At 45.7% G+C, this 18,660-nt stretch overlaps 1 protein-coding gene across 6 annotated transcripts in view; it reads right to left on the bottom strand.

Annotated features, from left to right (window-relative positions):
* HNF1B (HNF1 homeobox B) overlaps positions 1 to 18,660 on the bottom strand; it is a gene marked incomplete at its 5' end in the record, with an annotated part of 55,341 nt that overhangs the window by 16,878 nt on the left and 19,803 nt on the right. For all 6 annotated transcript variants that reach the window (XM_080679834.1, XM_080679836.1, XM_080679835.1 and 3 more), the window contains one exon: positions 4,795 to 4,955. In XM_080679834.1, coding sequence (XP_080535960.1) covers positions 4,795 to 4,955 — 161 coding nt within the window. The remainder of the gene's footprint in view (positions 1 to 4,794; positions 4,956 to 18,660) is intronic.

Consider the following 18,660-nt stretch of genomic DNA (forward strand, 5'->3'; position numbering starts at 1 on the left):
TCCTGCTCTATGCCTTCTATATTATTGGTGCTAAAGACACATGATGGCTAAAAAATAATAACTGAAGAAATATCCTGGGATTCCCCGGTGAGAGCAGGTTAGGGACCAGAGAGGAGCTCAGGGAAGCTCTTGCTGACTACAAGCTCTGCCAAGCACTGCTCATACATTAACTCACAAACCTCACCATAGTCCCATGAGGTAGATACTCCTGCCATTCCCATTTCACTGATGGAAAAACTGAGGCTCAGCATAGATATGCATATTGCTTAAGATTCATTAGTAAATGGTACATCTGGTATTTAAGCTTGGGACTTATCAGACTCTAGAACTCAAGTTTTTACCTTTTATACAGAACTTTTCCCCACCCCTCTACCTATTACTAAGGGTTGGGGCGGATCAGCTATTATTGAGCTTCTCTACTTTTTCAAATCTCCACTATGCATTAGAATTTTTTTTTTTGTCAAGTAGCTGACATTGTATGATAAAGCTACTAGATAAGCTGTGGGCCTCAGGTATGCCCATTCTGTTTTACCATTACATTCTAGTGGCAGATTAGTAAGAAAAAGCTAATGGCATTTATGTGTTTACTTCATACACAGCCACTCTGAATCTTTTTCTTGACAATTGATTCCTTTTATTTATTCCTAAAAGTGTCTTTTCCATTTTGATTTTCTTCATTTTTCCAAGTGTATAATGGTAACATAAGCATATAATGCTGATAGGGTCTCTTCTGTGCTAGTACTAATATGTGTACATGTCATATTGCATTGGTTGGTATTAAATAATAACAGCGGTAATAGATGTGCTTGCTGTGATTCTGATGTTATCAGAAATGCTTCCAATGTTTTACCATTAATTGTAAGAAACTATCAGTTACACACACACTCTTTTTTTTTTCATGACAAACCAGTCTACTACTTATAGTTTTAACATAATTTTTAAAATTATTAAGAAAAGACATCCCCCCTCATTCTGAATTAATCCAGACATTCTGGATGGCATCAGGAATCCTGGGAGGTGCTTTAGGGTTAGGATACACACATCAGATGTAGTCTAGTTTCTCTTCTATCTCTTGTTACCAAGAACTGCTCAGATTATAGGTCTCCCACCAGCACCAAGGTAAGATACTATCTCCCTCTTCCCCTGCCCTTCTGATCAGCCCCATAGCTTCCAAGGTTAATTTGAAAAAGAAAGAAAAAACCAAACAGGTTTGTGTTTTCAAAATGAGCATCAAGAAGTGAGTTAGGGGTCATGTGACCAAGAAGGAATTCCAGCCACATCAAACAAGAGAAAACCAGCCTGTTCACTGGACTTGTTTTTCAAAATGTCAGAGTCATTAAAAAAAAAAGTCAGTAATGTGCCTTCAGACTCCCCTTGGGTAATGCAGTCCTTCAGAAAAAGTCAAAGAAGTGACAGTGATCTCTGCCAGTTCTTGGGTTTAGTGGTGAAAGAGAAACGTGGGTGCCAATGATACAAACAACGTAAATGTGGATGGCTTTAGAGTTCGTACAGTGCTTTCACTGACTGTCCTCGATAGATAATGACACCAAGAGGGAAGGCTTTATGATGATTGCCCCTCCATTCCAGATTAAGAAAATGATCTTCAAAGAATTGAGAAACTAGTCTATGTCATTTGACTAGTAAGCGAGGAAGCCAGAATCCAAACCCAGTTTTGCTGGAGTTTAAATCACACCCACTTACTATGTCTGGGTAATAAATTCCTTCCCACTCTAAAATGCAACCATTATTCCTTCCCTCCCTCCTGAGTGGTAGGGAGGGGGAGAGACACAGAGAAAGAAGCATTGATGTGAGAGAGACACATTGATTGGTTGCCTCCCATGTGTGCCCCGACCAGGGCTGGATGAAGCCTGCAACCGTGGTACGTGCCCTTGACCAGAATCAAACCTGGGACCCTTCAGTCCTCAGGCCCACACTCTATCCACTGAGCCAAACCGGCTAGGGCTGCAACCATTATTTTTTATTTGCCTCCAGAACTGATGGAAACCAGGGGGCTGCTGAGGATATCAATCATGATCCTTACACGGTAATTCAGAGAACTTGAATTAATGCTGCCAAGTGCAGTCCTTTCACTATGCCAACTGCTTTACCTGCCTACAACCTATGAGGTCGGTATTATTCTCCCTACTTTGCACACAAGGAAACTGAAGTTAGAGAAGTTAAGAAATGTGCCCAAGTGGTAGAGTTGGCATTGAAAGCAACTACCTGACTCCGAGGCCTGAGCTTTTCGCCATTAGGTCACACTGCTTTGATGCTGTGAAAATAGCCAGTACATGCTTTTAAAAAAACAAGGTTCAACATGCACAGACTGCAACCCTAGCCCTGGCCAGCTCTTTGTCAACGCATGCCATCTGGGCAGGGGTGGGGCACAGAGAGTACAAAACGAAGCGCAAATGGATCAGCATTATTTCCAAAACCAGTATCTGGAGGAAGATTTCAAATGCAAGTCCTACTGAAAGCACACATTGCTTGTACAGGCCTTACTCAAAGAATAGAGGAGCGATAAACCATCCTCACACCCATTCCCCCTTATTTTACCCCTCATTTTACAGATGAAACTCAAGTTAAGCAATGCCCATCCTATTGCTGATAAATAACAGAGCCCAAGACTTGGACACACTGGTCCCCCTGCCTGTATTATTGTTGCCTTGGTGGACCAAGATCTGTTAGATATTAACAGAAAACAGACTCTTGAATTAAGGTTTCAAGTAATAGCGACATAACATATGAGCCAGGGTGTTGGAGACTGGTGAAAAGCTGGTTCCTGCAAACAAGCTTCCAGGTGTTTGCTAACACTGAGGTGTGCTGTCTTGGTCAATCGTCAATCCAAGAATATACTGCCCATCAGGGCACTGTTAAGCAGAACAGCAAAAAGAAAGCGTGTCTGCAGGCTGCCCTTGGGGTAGCACAGCCTGGGTCAGGCAGTCTGCCTCTTAGGAGATCGAGGAGGGAGGGCTCAAAGGGAAACTCCAAGAAAAAAATCCACTGAGAAGTCAAGACCTCTTCCACAAGGCCCCTTCTCCAAGGAAGCCTGGGTAATCCCTACTTGTTTGGGTCTCAAAGTGACTCTTGAGAACTCATAAAGACTTGCTTGTGCCTCTCACAAGGTAGCTGAGACAAACTGTTCTTCATGGAGAAGCTGAAGGGAAAAGGGAGGGCCAGGAGGCTGCAAAACGCCTCCCCCAGGAGCCCCTTTCATTTATTTTGCAGAGGCCCTGCCAGGGAGATCAGCTCAGGTGCCCTGAAACTAGAGTTGACCAGGCCAGCTCTCTCCTCAGAAACTACACTTTGTTTTTCCTCCGGGGACCTGGGGACTCAATCACCTGTGACTCACCATTCCTGTGTTGCCCATACAGCACACACGTCAAGGTCTAAAATGGCATCTGCTCCCTGTCCCTTCCCCCCACTCCGGCCTCCACCGCCTCTGGGTCAGACACCTTGAGGGAATGCGTGCAGCTCCACCTTGAGCATAGAAGCCAGGAACCTGTGGCCCCCTCCCTGCCCCGCCTGAAACACAGAGCATGACCAAAGACTAAAGTTTTCCATTTCCTACCCTTACAGATGTCGTAATGCCTGTGTTTGCTCATGGGCCGCTCTCCCCTGTAACTGTGCTGCTAGAGGATTCAAACTTTGAAAATTCAAACTCAAAGAGTCCATTCCTCACCAAGTGTGCTCAACTTTACATCTGGGCATGGACTGTGGTTATGGATATAGAAAACGTCATTCAAAGAGAATAACACTGATGTTCACATAACAACAATACTGTCACTTTTTTTTTCTTTAAGTATGTTTTTACTGATTTCAGGGAGGAAGGGAGAGGGAGAGAGAGAGAGAAACATCAATGATGAGAGAGATTCATTAATCAGCTGGCTCTTGCACGCCCCCTATTGAGGATCGAGCCTGCAACCCGGGCATGTGCCCTGACTGGGAATGGAACTGTGACCTCCCTGGTCATAGGTCAATGCTCAACCACTGAGCCTCACTGGCTGGGCAACACTGTCACTTATTGAATATTTACCTTACCAAACACTGTGCTGAGTACTTCCCATGTTATCGCCTTTGTCTCCTCAGTAGCCCTATTGTTATTACTCCCATTTTATAGATGAGAAAGAGACCTGGAGTAGCTCAGTAACCTGCTCAAGGCTATACAGCTATTAAGTGCTGGAACTGGGATTTGAACCTGGGTCACTGTAACTTCAAAGTCGGTGCTTCTCACCCACCCTGTAAGCACTGCCCCACCCCATCTGCCATTCTGTGCCACAATCGTCACTAGCGTGCCATCCAATGCCCTTCAAAATCCCTGTTTAAGAAGGCTCTCCCCACCTGCCATCTACTAAATCCTGACTTAATTACTCTCCTTGCCAGCACCAGGGGGTGGTGAAGAGAAAAAGTGAGGCCCTCTCTGGGTTAGAAAAACTGGCTTTGGAGGCCTTGGGTTGGGGGTGGTGGTGAATGAACATTTTATCAACACAAATGTCATTGGCAGCCCCAAAACAAACAGTGTCCCACCCGGCTTGCTCCTTTATGAGGCATTCGATCAATAAAATGAGAGCAGAGCTCTGTCAGATTTATTGGCTGGGTTCAAACCGAACACCTCTTCTACCCGCCAAAGGCTGGGTCACCCATTCTACCTTTCCATTCCGACTCTGGGCAGCCCCCATCTTCCCCAGTAGGGCTACAATGGTTCATTGTTTGAGGCAGGCCTTGTGAGAAGTTGTGTTTGTTTTGCCTCTTATCTTATCAGCTCCAGAGCTACAATGGCCCAGGTGTACTCACCATTTTACCATCAGGTGAGAGGAGATTGTGGCCTGGGTCCAAGCTGGCTGGAGAGACTTGCTGTAAAACAGACTGGCTGGTCACCATGGCGCTGTTGCCATGGTGACTGATTGTAGAGGAGGAAGTGACCTCATTGTTTCCCTGTTGGCTGTAGCGCACTCCTGCAAAACAAGGCAGACCCAACAGTGAACATTAGTGCCACCAGGGCCCCAGAATACTAACTCCACTCCTTCCCTTGTTTTCAAGAGTGGATGACAAGAAAACAAAATTGCTTTCTTCTCCCCTGTCTACCCACAAGAAATACTGGCCGTCTTTTTCTAGGGGAAAGGCCTTTATTGAGTTTTGCAATGTAAGCTCCATGAGGGCAGGACATTTTTATCTGTTTAGTTTGTTCACTGCTGCATCTCCAGTAGCCACTCAATAAAAACGTGTCAAATGAATGAATGAATTCTGCTTGTTGCTGCATTAGCATAGTTCTTTTAGGATTCAGGGTTTTTTTCTTCCTGGCTGGAATATTTCTTTTATTCTTCAAAATGCCTTCTAAAAATATTTCCCTGGCATCTCTCGGCTATGTGTGGTTGCAAAGTATGAGTTAACCCATTTTACAAAGAGGCACTCGCCCAATGACCCCTGAAAGAGCCATAGCAAAATGCATCAGTCTCTGTGCACCACTGTTTTGGCTGAGCCCAAAAGGCCTGGGGATCACAGGCAAACCAGGACAGGGATGGGGCTGCAGCTAGGAGTCTTTGGCTCTGGGACTCACATTCCTTAGATGGGGTCCCATTTGGCTGACTTTCAGGGCACAGGGGAAGGCTGGGAGGTGGGGCAGGCAGCACACACAGGTGGGATGTAGATGCTTAGTAAGCACTGTAGTTTGGTCTGCAAGGGAGGGGAGAACCAAGCATGTTTATAATCTCACTGCCCTGACCCACCCTCTTGCTCAGGAAAGGGAAGATGCTGGGTAGAGATCAGACAACTGAAGGAAGCAGAAGCTGGGCAAAGAACCGGGTAAGTTTGCAGAATCAAAGTCCTGCTTGATGTGCCCACCAGACAGCCAAAGACAACGTTGGTGTAGCTGGGCAACTCACCCTAAGCTCAAAGCTTAGAGAGTGTTTTTGTGTTTTGCTTTGGATTTGACAAGAAAGGATTGGGATACCCTGTTCTGCAAGGGAGGCAGATTGGATATTCTAGGCATGAACTCATTTGGAGAGGTAGACCAACTATTTGGCTGTACTTCTCCTTTTGCCCAGTTTCCCAAGATAAAACTTAACTTTTTAAAGTATATTAATTCTGCTGGTCTGTTCCCACCCCCCCTCGCACCCTGCTCCTTCCCAAGGAGGCTACAAAATCCTCCCAGAAACCAGGCAAGCTGTCATAACCTGCAGTCTCCAATCCACTAAGATGAAGCTTGCCAAGAGGGGACCCAAGCCAGTTTTCCTTGGATCCCCTAAAAGACACTATCCAAGGCTGATATGGCCTAAAGCTTATGAGGGCTGGGAGAAGACAAATAAGTGCTAAAGCAGGGCTCTAACCCTCAAGAGCAACTTGTTTGACTATCAAGTGGTTGAATGCATGCTCTATGGGCTTCTACTATTGGTTGTTTTCCCCACCCTTTGATTCAAGGGGCTCTTGATGGGGGTGGTGTTGATAGTGGAGCAGCACTAACATTCAGTAGCTATTGGTCTGGGCCGTTACACTTTTGGGGAATTAAAAGCCATGAAGTTAGAAAGGAAGGCTTCCGCATCTCCAAATCAACACCCCCTGCCTAGTCCTGTCTGTCTTCCTTTGCACTGATCTGCAACCCCCTGCTTTCCTATTTATCACCCTCTACTTTGTCCCATTGGATTAAATTAGGTCCTTTTTCTCCACTCACATTAGCTCACAGTATTGCTATAGGGAAGAATAAAGACTTGAAGCTTGTGAGCTCAGAAGCCAGAGCCATGTTCAATGGAAAAGAGGGAAGCAGATTTCAAATCAATGAAAGGAAGAATTTTCTAACAAGGAGGGGCGGTGGGAAGACTGTGGGCTATGGAGCTAGACAAACTCAGGTTCAAATCTTGACTTTGCTCTTAACAGACGTGTAACCTTGGGAAATTTTTCTCTCTGTGCCTTAGTTTCCTCTCATAAAGTGGAGAGAATACTTTCCTATTTTTATATTAGAGATAACATCTAGAAAGCTCCTGGCACAATGCTAAATAAATGGCAGCCACTAAGGGAGATGCTGGGGGGGAGAGTGCTGGTATAGGAATAGACCCCAATATATGTGCCCAAGACTCAAGAATTCTAGACAACGTAAGGCAGGTTCTAAGCACTGAATGGAATTATCTGTCCATGGAGAATAGTTTCCAGAGCATCCAAACCTGGTGGACCACTGAGGCCCTCTGGTCCTCTCCTTTTGGAGGAACTGGACTTCACCTTGTTTTTCTCCTGCTTTCTCTGACTCCCTGACTAGCTATTTACCTCCCCAAGATGCTCTGCTCCTGAGAGAGTGGTGATAACGCTGGGAGTCAGGTGTGTTTTCACCCCCAGCCTGTCCCCATCATCGATTCAGTCTCAAGTCAAACAGACCCTGGTTTTAGCCTATTTAATTTGGCTGAAGGAAGAGGGCCAGGCCTCTGATGATCAAATATGGGTCACTGGGAGGCTTCTCCCCTACCACAGGCTACATAATTATTTATTTAAAAATAATTAACCAAAGATATGCACAGGAAACAAAGCCTTCTTTACAAGAGAGTCTGGCATGAGAAAGTCAAGAGCCATTTGTATAGCCCAAGGTTGCTGTGGTTTTCAAACATTGTTTTCTTCCCTAATAGAAATTCAGCATGTGAGAAATAAAACAGGGGACCTACTCTGTTTACACACAGATGGACCTAGACCTCTGTACATTCCTTTAAAGACCTCTGGCTGAGGGATAGTGTCTGCCTGAGAATTAGGAATCCATGTTTTGATCTTCACTCTGCCATCAATGTATCGGGTGAACTCTAGCTTCCTCATCTGTAAGCCAGAGGACTTCCCACTGTGGGGAGGGGGCTATTTCACTGTAGAGTGTGGTGGGAACTAGACATGAGGCCATTCATCAGCTCTGCATTTACCTATAACCCTTCCCACTGATGCTTTTCTCACCAGGAATTTAGTAATCACTCTGGACCCTGAGAGGGTGACTGTAATCAGCCAAGTGCCTGATTTGGGGAGGGGTTTGGCGGTACAGGGTGTATCACAAGGTATCTGCTGGTGCTCTTATTAAAGGAAGGAGAGGCCAGGTGCTTGTGTATTTCACAAACTCAGAAGAGGGCTTGAGATGAGAATGAAAGCAGAAGTCTCAGGAGCCAGGCAACCTGGGTTTAAATCTTCGCTCTATCACATAATAGCTGTGTGACCTTGGGGAAGTTGCTTAACCTCCCTGAACTTCAGTTTCTTTACTGTTAACATCCACCCCTTAGCTTATTGGGAAGAAGACTGAGGAGTTAATGGATGTCAAAGAACCCAGACCATGCTTGGCACATAGCAGTTGCTCAAGACACATCGGTTCCTCCTCCTTTGGAACTGTCTTTCTCTAAAAGACATTCTTAGAAAGGCTGATTTGAGCACATGCCAGGCATGTGTTAAGAAGTGAAATGTCATCTTCCCTTTTCTTTCACCATTGTAAGCTCTGAAAATAAATATGCTATGTGGGCTCTGGTTTAATATTAACTGGTCAAAGATGCCAGCTTAATAGCCCCAGAGGTCCCATAGGAGAAATGACAAGGCCAGAAGGTGACCATATACCTTCCACTCACTTCCTGGCTCAAGTCACTAATTGAGCACGTCCCCATCACTGGCCCTATGAACCATAGCAGGTGTGTCCCGTAGCAGATGTTATCTCAGCTGGAATCTAAAGACATCCCAGAGGCCCCGGCGAGGTTACGTACTTTCACCGGTTCCTAGTCCTCAGCGTCATGGATGATGATGCTATTCCTGAATTCCTGGAAGCATGTGGGACAGAGACAAATCATTTGCTTTTTCACATAGACCTGCCATTCCTCACACAGGCCCTGCCATCTGCTGCCTCTGTGCCTTTGCTTATGCTATTCCTCCTGCCTGGAAAGCTCTTCCCTTCTTTTCCATGTCACATCCTGTAAGAGAGCTAAATGTCACCTCCTCTGGGAAGTTTTCCTTGATTCATCCTGATAGTTAATCTGCTCCGTTCTTTGTATTTGAATGTAGTAGAGACTCCTAATGCTCTGATGATGTCTTTACTTGTCTTTCCCTCTTAAAGGAAGAGATGGCTTTTACTCATTATTGCATCCTCAGAGCCTACCAGAAGGCCTGAAATTGGGACTATTTATTGAATGAACCTTCAGCAACTTTGAGTATTCATGCCCCACAACAAGGAAGCATCCCTCTGGCAGAAAGAGAAAATATAGTCGGTTCTGCAGTGAAGTTTGTACTGAAAGTGTGGATTTCTTTCAAATCTACTGATATATTAGGGAATAACTTAAATGCAACATGAATTTCGCATTTGAAGAATTCAGACATCTGTACCCAGCTGAATGGAGCTACAAAGGAATACATTAAACACACTTGTGTGCATAAGCGTGCACACACACACCCGAAAAACATCTACTGCCCACCATCAGTTCACTGCATGTGCCATAAGCTGCATCTGTCCACATGTGGAGTCACAACTTTCCTTCTGATTTTCCATCACCCTTAGCCCACCACTTCACAGTAGCTCACAAGTTGCAATCCTTCTGACACCCACATCCATAGGCAAACTTTGGGACTTTTTCAAGACAAAGTGCCATATTTATTATTTCACAGCATTTATGTAGTCCTTAATCACTTAACAGGTGTAAAACCCTGCTGATGTTTTTATTAGATTCTTATCTGTTTAAAAGGTGTCAATGACGGAGTTTTTGAGTATTGTGCCCTCCACCCCATTTTTTCCCATAAGCCCTGTGGGTTTTATGGTGTGACTTGGCAAAACATGGTGGCTTTTATGATGCATATGCTGGGTTCTATAGAACTGGCTGTGCACCTGTGTTCAAAGACACACACCAATTGCCTTACAGAGAGGAGCTGCTCAGTGTGTAATTAACCACAGAGATTGTTCAGAAACCTGTGCTCGGGGACTTAGAACCACAGCTCATAGAGCCCTGTGTATCTAACCCAGCTCTCTAGGAGCTTGAAAAAGCAGCTGAGACTCCAATGCCACAATTCCAGAAATCAACAGGGCACCAGTGTCTACTCTAGATACCTTGAACTAACTCTTTCTATCTCTCTGCTTTGACTAGGGGCCTGTCAGCTTTGGGGCCTTGGCATTTTTGTCTATAAAGTGGCCATGCAGATCTTCCTTCTTCAGAAGCCAGGAGAATGAATGAATAAGGTAAGGTTAGAACAGCACTGGGTTTTCCCGGGAGAGAAAAATGCTAGGCAAACAGAAGAGTAATGTCAGCTCGGAAAGCATGACCAGAATTACTCACTTAGTGAGAAGAGGAGGGGAAGTGGGGCCTCCTGGGCAATGACAGGCTCAGCTTGCCCCCATGTGGTCTCTGGCACTGAAGCCTGGGGTCCCTTTCACTGGGGTCTGTGAGCTGCACCCAGAATTCGGTGGGATGCCTTTCACCCTTGACATTTCAAAGCCAGTCTCCCATCCCTGATAATGCAGGAATGTTCCTCTGGCTGGTGGACCTCTGCCAGCAGGAGCGAGCGTCCCAGCCACCAACAGAGTAAACATTACTCAACTGGCCAGGGCTCTGTCACACACATTCTTCCGCTGTGTTCCTAACCTCATGCAGAGCGCAGCCCAACCCTGTTGGGTCTAAAAACTGGGAATTAAACTCCAGCAGGAGGGACCATGCAAAGGAGAAAGTCCTTCCAAAAGGAAACAACCATGTCCATCAATTATGGGTAGACAGAGCTGTCTTTCCTAAAAGGGTTGGGGAGGGAACCCAGAGGAACCAGCCAGTCTTGATGGGCCCAGCACTGTGTCCTTAGAAATCCACTCCCTGTTTTTGCAAAGAAGAATCACTTTTTTGAGGAGAGAGGCAGAGACAGGAATGACGCAGTCTAGTGAACTTCTGAGACACACATTTGGAATAAAAGAATGTGAACCATTCCCTGGCTCAAGACTGAGAACTCCAGAAATGAAGGCTCTCAAATGAGTTAGCATTGCTGCCTCAGTTTCCTCATTGATAATACAGGACTACTGCCAGTTCTTATTAATATTACTGCCTCTGCAGGAATAAAGAATGTGTGCAAAGAGTTTAAAAATCTGAAAGTCTGGGAGGAAAAAGCTGATGCAAGATGAAAGTAATTTAAACACTGGGCTGGCTTCGATTCCAGGTGTCTTTCTACCTGAGGTGGCTTAGTTAGGAGCCCAATTCATAAGAGGAGAAACACAGACAGGCCTACAGAGATGGTAAACATTCTTGAACTCAAGGAGTAAAAGTGGAGTGATACTTAAGGGAAGCCCACAAACTGGTTTTCTTATAAAAATCAAAGCAAATGTAACCAAGAAAAGAAAAAAAAAGTCTTCCATCAAAAGCATCTTGGCTGAGAACAGAAGCTAATGTACACGGTGCACCTGTGGGAAGGTAGAAGGGACACAAATGCCGCCTGTCCTCCCAACCAGTTCCACCAGCCACCACAAACGTCAGATGGTTTGCAATGGACACTTCAGCCTAGAGACCCAGGCTGCCGGGGAGAGAAGCCAGGTTGGCATTTGAGAACTTGAGAAGTCCTCACATATGGGAGTGTTTTACACAGTCTGCTTCTCAGCATGTCACAGGTAGGTGCTCAGGTGACTGAGTGGAGAGCTGAGGTTTGAAGAGGAGGAGGTGATTTTCACTACCTCTTGCTAAGGGTCTCCCAGCAAGTCAGTGGTACTTCGAAGCTGACCCTTCTCCCTCTTCCCCACAAGCCCCAAACTGACTCCAGATATGTTGAGATGTCTATAGTTCAAAATAGTTTGAAACTATCTTATTTGTTTACTTGTTTCTTGGCTGTATCTCTCATTGGAATGAATATAAGCCCAAAGAGGGCAGGGCCTCAGCATCTTGCACAGAGCCTAGCCTGCGACAGGCTCTCAGAAGTATTTGTTGAATGAGTAAGTGATGGATGAATGGCCTACACTTCAACTCTAAGGGCTCCACGCTCCCTTCATCTGTAGTCTGAGTTGAGCAGTGGAGAACTGATAGGGGTACATTTATCCTCTAATTTTCCTGGTTTTTCTGAGATTAGGGAGAGGCATATGTTTTTAAGGAGGAAGAGAGGTGGGGGAAGAGAGAAGGAGAAAGCGAGATTAAAATATAATCAAAAAGGACCAAGATGGTGGCATAGGTAAGCACCTAAACTGCTGCCTCACACAACAATTTCAAAACTACAACTAAAAGACAGAACGGACATCATCCAGAACCACAGGAAAGCTGGCTGAGTGGAAATTCTACAACTAGAAGGAAAAAGAAAAGCTCACGGAGAATCAGAAGAACTGCAAAGGGCTGAGGTACGGAGACACGCATGCAGAGAGGAAGGGCGGCTGAGTGCCTGGCTGGCTTTCTCTGACAAGAGGGAGAAGGAAGCTCCCGACTGCACTGAACCCCAGTTGCTGGCGAGACCCTGTAGATCCAGGCTTATACGGGGGGAGTCTGGACTGCCAGGTAGAGAGAAAGACACACGAAGACTCAGGGGACCTGCAGAGGGCAGGGGTCTGGAGGTGCACGCGTGAGTGCGCGCAGAGAGGACTGACTGCTGAGGTTGCCGCTGGCTTTCCCTAGAGGGAGGGAGTCGGAAGCTCCCGACTGCACTGAACCCCAGTTCCGGGTGAGCCCCTGGGGATCCAGGTTCTTACGGGGGGAATCTGGACTGTCAGGCGGAAACTAAGGGGAGCTGCGAAAGGCTGAAGTCTGGAGGCGCGCGAGCAAGTGCGTGCAGAGAGGACTGACTGGTGAGTGTGCCGCTGGCTTTCTCTAGCTGGAGGGAACCGGAAGCTCCCGACTGAGCTGAACTCCAGTTCCACGCAAGAATCTGGGAATCCAGATTCATTGGGGGAGAAACTGGTCTGTCTGGCAGCGGGCGAAACTTGAGGGCGGCTTTCTCTCAGAGGTGCTTATAGCGATTACCGAGGGACACTGAGACCCAAGGGCCTCATAGGGCAGGGCTGACGGGAAGCCAAGACTGTCTGCTCAGCCCTGAGACACTGCCCCATCCAAGCTGAGCACAGAGGCTTTTGCAATTTTGCAAGTCTTGTCTCATAAGGCTGTCTCCAGCACAGAAGTTCTCCCGGCGTAGACACAGCTGATCCTCACAGCCAACTGGCCTGGAGGTCAATTCTTCCCAGTGACACCAACAACAATCAAGACTTAACTACAACAAGGCTGTACACACAGTCCACAAAGGGGTGCACCAAGAGTGTCCACCTCAGGTTAACTGGGGAGGCCGACCCACTGGGCCATATAGGAAACCTAGCACACATATCTACCCTACCAACTCAGGGAAGCAGTGAAAATGCCGCGTCAAAGAAACAGATCACAAACGAAAGAAATGGAGGAAAACAAACGACTGGATATAGAGTTCAAAACCACAGTTACAAGGTTTTTCAAGAATTTCCTAGAAAAGGCCGATAAATTTAGTGAGACCCTCGAGGATATGAAAAAGGACCAACTAGAAATTAAACATACACTGACTGAAATAAAAAATATTATACAGAGACCCAACAGCAGATAGAGGAACGCAAGAATCAAGTCAAAGATTTGAAATACAAAGAAGCAAAAAACACTCAACCGGAAAAGCAAAAAGAAAAAAGAATCCAAAAATTTGACGATAGTGTAAGGAGCCTCTGGGACAACTTCAAGCATACCAACATCAGAATTATGGGGGTGCCAGAAGAAGAGAGAGAGCAAGAAGAAATTGAAGAAATAATGACCGAAAACTTTCCCTACCTGGTGAAAGAAATAGACTTACAAGTCCAGGAAGTGCACAGAACCCCAAACAAAAGGAATCCAAAGAGGACCACATCAAGACACATCATAATTAAAATGCCAAGAGCAAAAGACAAAGAGAGAATATTAAAAGCAGCAAGAGAAAAACAGTTAGTTACCTACAAATGAGCACCCATATGATTGTCAGCTGATTTCTCAACAGAAACTATGCAGGCCAGATGGGAGTGGCAAGAAATATTCAAAGTGATGAATAGCAAGAACCTACAACCAAGATTACTCTACCCAGCAAAGTTATCATTCAGAATTGAAGGTCAGATAAAGAGCTTCACAGATAGGAAAAAGCTAAAGGAGTTCATCACCACCAAACCAGTATTATATGAAATGCTGAAAGGTATTCTTTAAGAAGAGGAAGAAGAAGAAGAAAAAAGTAAAGATAAAAATTATGAACAACAAATACATATCTATCAACAAGTGAATCTAAAAATCAAGTGAATTAAAAATCTGAGGAACAGAATAAACTGGTGAATAGAATCAGGGGCATAGAAAGGGAGTGGACTGACAATTCTCGGGGGAAAAGGGGTTTGGGGGGTGCGGGAAGAGACTGGACAAAAATCGTACACCTATGGATGAGGACAGTCGCGGGGAGGTAAGGGCAGAGGGTGGGGTGGGAACCAGGTGGAGGGCAGCTATGGGGGGAAAAGGAGAAACAATTGTTAATAATCTGAACAATAAAGATTTATTAAATTAAAAAAATATATATAATCACAGAGAAGTAGTATGGACACATTTGGGCAATGTCATGAAGATGGGAGGTGGATGTGCTGAGGAGTAAGTGTGACACAGCAGGACTTCCTTTTTACACCTGCGTTTTGGACAGTGGTTTATCTAGTGTGTAAAGGGGCCGATGGGATGTCTTCGAGGACCTCACCCATTCTCTGCTTCTTGGGGACTACTCATAGCACCCATTAATTACCTAGGATGCTGTCAGGGGCATGGGAACGGGTGCTTCCATGAGCACAGATTTACCTTTTCTAAAGGTTTTGGGCTACAGGTGGGGACCAAAAATTTAGATTCATCACGTTTGAATCCAGTCATAGGCCCCCTGGGTTGATTTGGGGATAAGGATCATCAATTAATGAGTGACTTAAATGCCTTCTTCTCCAAAGGAATCTAGAGTAAAACTAGGAAGGGTTAACGGTGGCCATCGTTAGGCTGTGGGGACAGACAGAGCCTGCCATAGCTTGGCTCCTCGGGTCTTTTCCAAGAGGTTGCCTTTGCAGGCAGGGGCAATGTGGCTGCAACAAAGGCCCCCGGGCTTGGCTGACGAGGAGAATGATGATGCTTCTTGTGGGTCTGGGCAACAGGGGGGAAGGTTATAAAGCCATCAGCAGCCTGAGCCACTGGGTGTCCACACAAAAGTTAGGTCCTATAAACAGACATCTCTATTGTGACTAAAGGGCTAATAAAATTGCCTTAGAAAAGAGAGGTTTTCCACTGCGACCTATTCATAAGCAGGACCCTACTGGGAAGTGACACCGAGGGAGAAGATCCTCTGAGGCCTGGCAAGTGTCAGAGCTACCGTGTTAAGGGGGTTTGCTTGGCCAGACCCTGGCCTCTTCATCAATGTTGGTGAGGGCAGTGCCATCAGCATCATTATCATCATCATCATCACCATCATCATGACAGACAGCCACTGATCACCACCTCATGGATGCTGGGCCCAGGGAGCACCAGGTGTTGGGCACTGAGACTCTGAAGGTGGATGGCTACTGACTTCCATTGAGGAGGAGCACCAGTGAAGTGCGCAGGGAGCACCCCAGAGAACTGGTGGCTGCCTAGAGCTGGGCAGTTTCCTTTCTGTTTTTCTAAATGACTCTGATTTACAAAAAGTCCAGTCCCTTTTCTAAACCTCAGTTCGCTCAATAGAAACTCAGGAAGAGCTGTTCTAGCTCTTTTCTTGCCCAAGAGATTATAAAAGGAACTAATCTAGTAGAACATAAAACTAACTAGAAGAACTAAACTAGTAGACTATCTAAACTAGTAAAACATTAGGGAGAAAGAATAACAAATATGTTCTTCAAAAAATCCCTGGTAGCATTTAATGTTGAGGGTTTTTTTTTGAGAACTATATACTTTGATTAAGCAGAATTAATGGAGGTAGAGCAAATGACATTGTTCCTAGAAAAAAAAAAACTATGCTTTAAATAATAAATGCTCAGTTTAACTCTGAAATTGAATAACAGATTATAAAACAGGGGATTCAGATATTAAGCTTCTGGACAGAAAGCCCTCTATAATATTTATCTCCATTCCACAAATACATGGAATGTCTATCATGTTCCAGGCATAGGGTTGTGGAACACAGTGGTGAAGAAAGCGAGTTCACACTTACATGTGAATGTGACTGCGCACAACTCTGACACATGGAATACATACATACTGAGCTAGATTTTCAGAGACTTCGGAGACTATCTTCCTCACAGTGAGAAGAAGAGTTACTTTTTCTTTGATGGGTAGGAATGCAAACCCTTGCTGTAGGATTCTCAAGGAGGAGGAGGAGAAGGCTCCATCTTGAGACAAATTAAGCACCTATTTTGTGCCCATCATGCAAACTGATGTTGCATAAATAGATGTTGTTCAGAGGTTTTCCACTCTTGCTGAGCAAGAGCTCACTGGACTTCACTGCCAACCCCACTCAACAGGAAGAGGCACCTGCAGTAGGCAGGGCCAGAAGGCATGGGCAGGCAAGCTGCCACTCAAAGGCCCTGAAAGTGTTAACTTCCAGCGGTTATAGGTGTCTCGTTTATACCCATTATAAATCTGTTTATTGTGACTGGCCCCACCCAATCTTCTGGTGCTGTAAAGCTCTATTGGTCCCTAATAAAGGTGGAAGGCCTCTAACAGCACACAATTCCTGAAATGGGGAAGGAGCGAGAGAAAGCAGGAGGGAGAGAGACGGATGAGGAGCTTAACAATAAAATATCACAATGGCAAACCTCCCTCCTGTTAATTCAAGCAGCAGAGTCCTGGGCCCCAAGACTTGATGCTCCACACAATCTCCAAATGAGAACCTGTCCGAGCTGAAAGGTCCAACACCCTCATTTGCCAGAATCCCCGAGATGTTGTGATTTGCTCAAGGTCACCCCTGCTCCTTAGTGACTCAGGTCTCCTGAATCCTAGTTCAGGGCCCCTCATCCCGGCTGCCTAGTACAGTAAGGGGCCATCAGGATGATTGCCAACCCCTTCAGAACCCTCTTGTTCCATCAAGCCTAATGGTGCACAGTCCTGACTCTACATCTAAATCTCTTAGGGAATTTGTTGAAACTTCACATGCCTGACCCTCTTCCCCAAATTCTGATTCTAAATGTGAGTGGGGGGAGCCATGTATATTTTTAATGAGCTCCCCAGATGTCTTTTATGTGGCCTGGGAAGGAGATTCGAGAACCACTCAGGTTTCATTATTTCTGATGTCGCAAATAACAAGCAGGGTTCATGAAAAGGGAAACTTCCAGGGAGAAACTGCAAACCATACCCTGGTCAAGAACCCAGGGAGATCCAAGCTCTTCCTCCTCTCAATGCCCTGAGGGTTCTGAGTCAACCCAATCAATCACACCTTCCCCGTGCCAGGCACTGCACTTGGCTCTGGGGGTGGCTTACCATATTTAAGCCTTACAACAGCCCTAAGGAGATAGGTATTGTGATCCCCATTTTACAGATAAAGAAGCTGAGGCTTAAAAAGATTAAGTCACTTGTTTGACGCCATGCCACCAGACAGTGACAGAACCACACTTCAAGCCCAAGCCTGTTTTGGGTGCTGCACCTTGCTACCCAGACATACCCGTCTGAGTGTAACCCTGACATGGGACTGCCTGTAACCACCTTGCCTTGGGGGATGCAGACACCCTTTGGGGAAGTCATTAAACACTCAAGATTGAATGGTGTTCCTTCAACTTGGGAAGGACATGCCCAGTAGCTGTCCTGAGAAACTTGACTCTTAAACTCCTAAACGCATGAGAGAGATTGAGCCTCATTATTGGACTCCAGTGGCTGAACTCACAGGTGTGCTTCTGTGGGGGCTGCTGAAGCCAGGGCAGAGACTGTGGGAAGGCGTCTGAAGCAGACACATGTTCACGGGTTGAGGGGAGTGACTTCCAGAAAGTCAGTCCTCAGGAATTCTGTGTTCCTGTGTTCATTACCTGTGTTCACTGCGGGGATTGCATCCACCCTCCCCTTCTTACTGCTCTTTGCCTGACGTGTAGGGGAGCTTCCCTCTTAAGAACAAAGGCCATTGAATTTTTCAGATTTGGACTCCCCCAGGAAAGTACCACACCCCACCACACCCCCAATTTGCAAGTTACCGGGGCTAAATAAGAACACGCAGGGTACACACACCTCCTTTAATTAAAGGATAAAAAATGCCCCATCAGGTATAGGAAATTGAGGATCATTTTATGAACCTGACCTCCTGCTACATGTTCATGAGTCCTGGTCCCCCACCACAATCCTTGGCGCTTCCCAGCTTTCTCTCACTGGTTAGTATATTTGCACTAAATGCCTATGGCACTGGAAATGCCATCTGGATGTCACAGAGCAATCCTTCTTGGAAGCGTGAGAAACTGCCTCGTGCTCAATGTGCTACAGAAGCCAGCCTGAGTCTGCGGCAAGCACCAAGGTTAGAAATACTCAAATTCTCTAAAAATTAGGATTGAAAGAAACCTCGAAGAGGAAAAGAGGAAACAACAAAAAACAAAAACAAGTAAAAACTAACAAGGCTCTGCAAGGAATGGTAACGGCTACCATTTATGAAAGTCCAGGATGCTTTACATATATTCTCACTAAATCCTTCCTGTATCTGCATGAGTGGGTGTCCCCACTTTACACATTGAGAAACTGAGGCTCAGAGATCCCAGAGACTTGGGATCACACAGCTAGTAAGTGGACAAGTTGA

Source organism: Plecotus auritus (genome assembly GCF_963455305.1).
Source record: "Plecotus auritus genome assembly, chromosome: 7".
In the NCBI taxonomy this organism is placed as follows: domain Eukaryota; kingdom Metazoa; phylum Chordata; class Mammalia; order Chiroptera; family Vespertilionidae; genus Plecotus; species Plecotus auritus.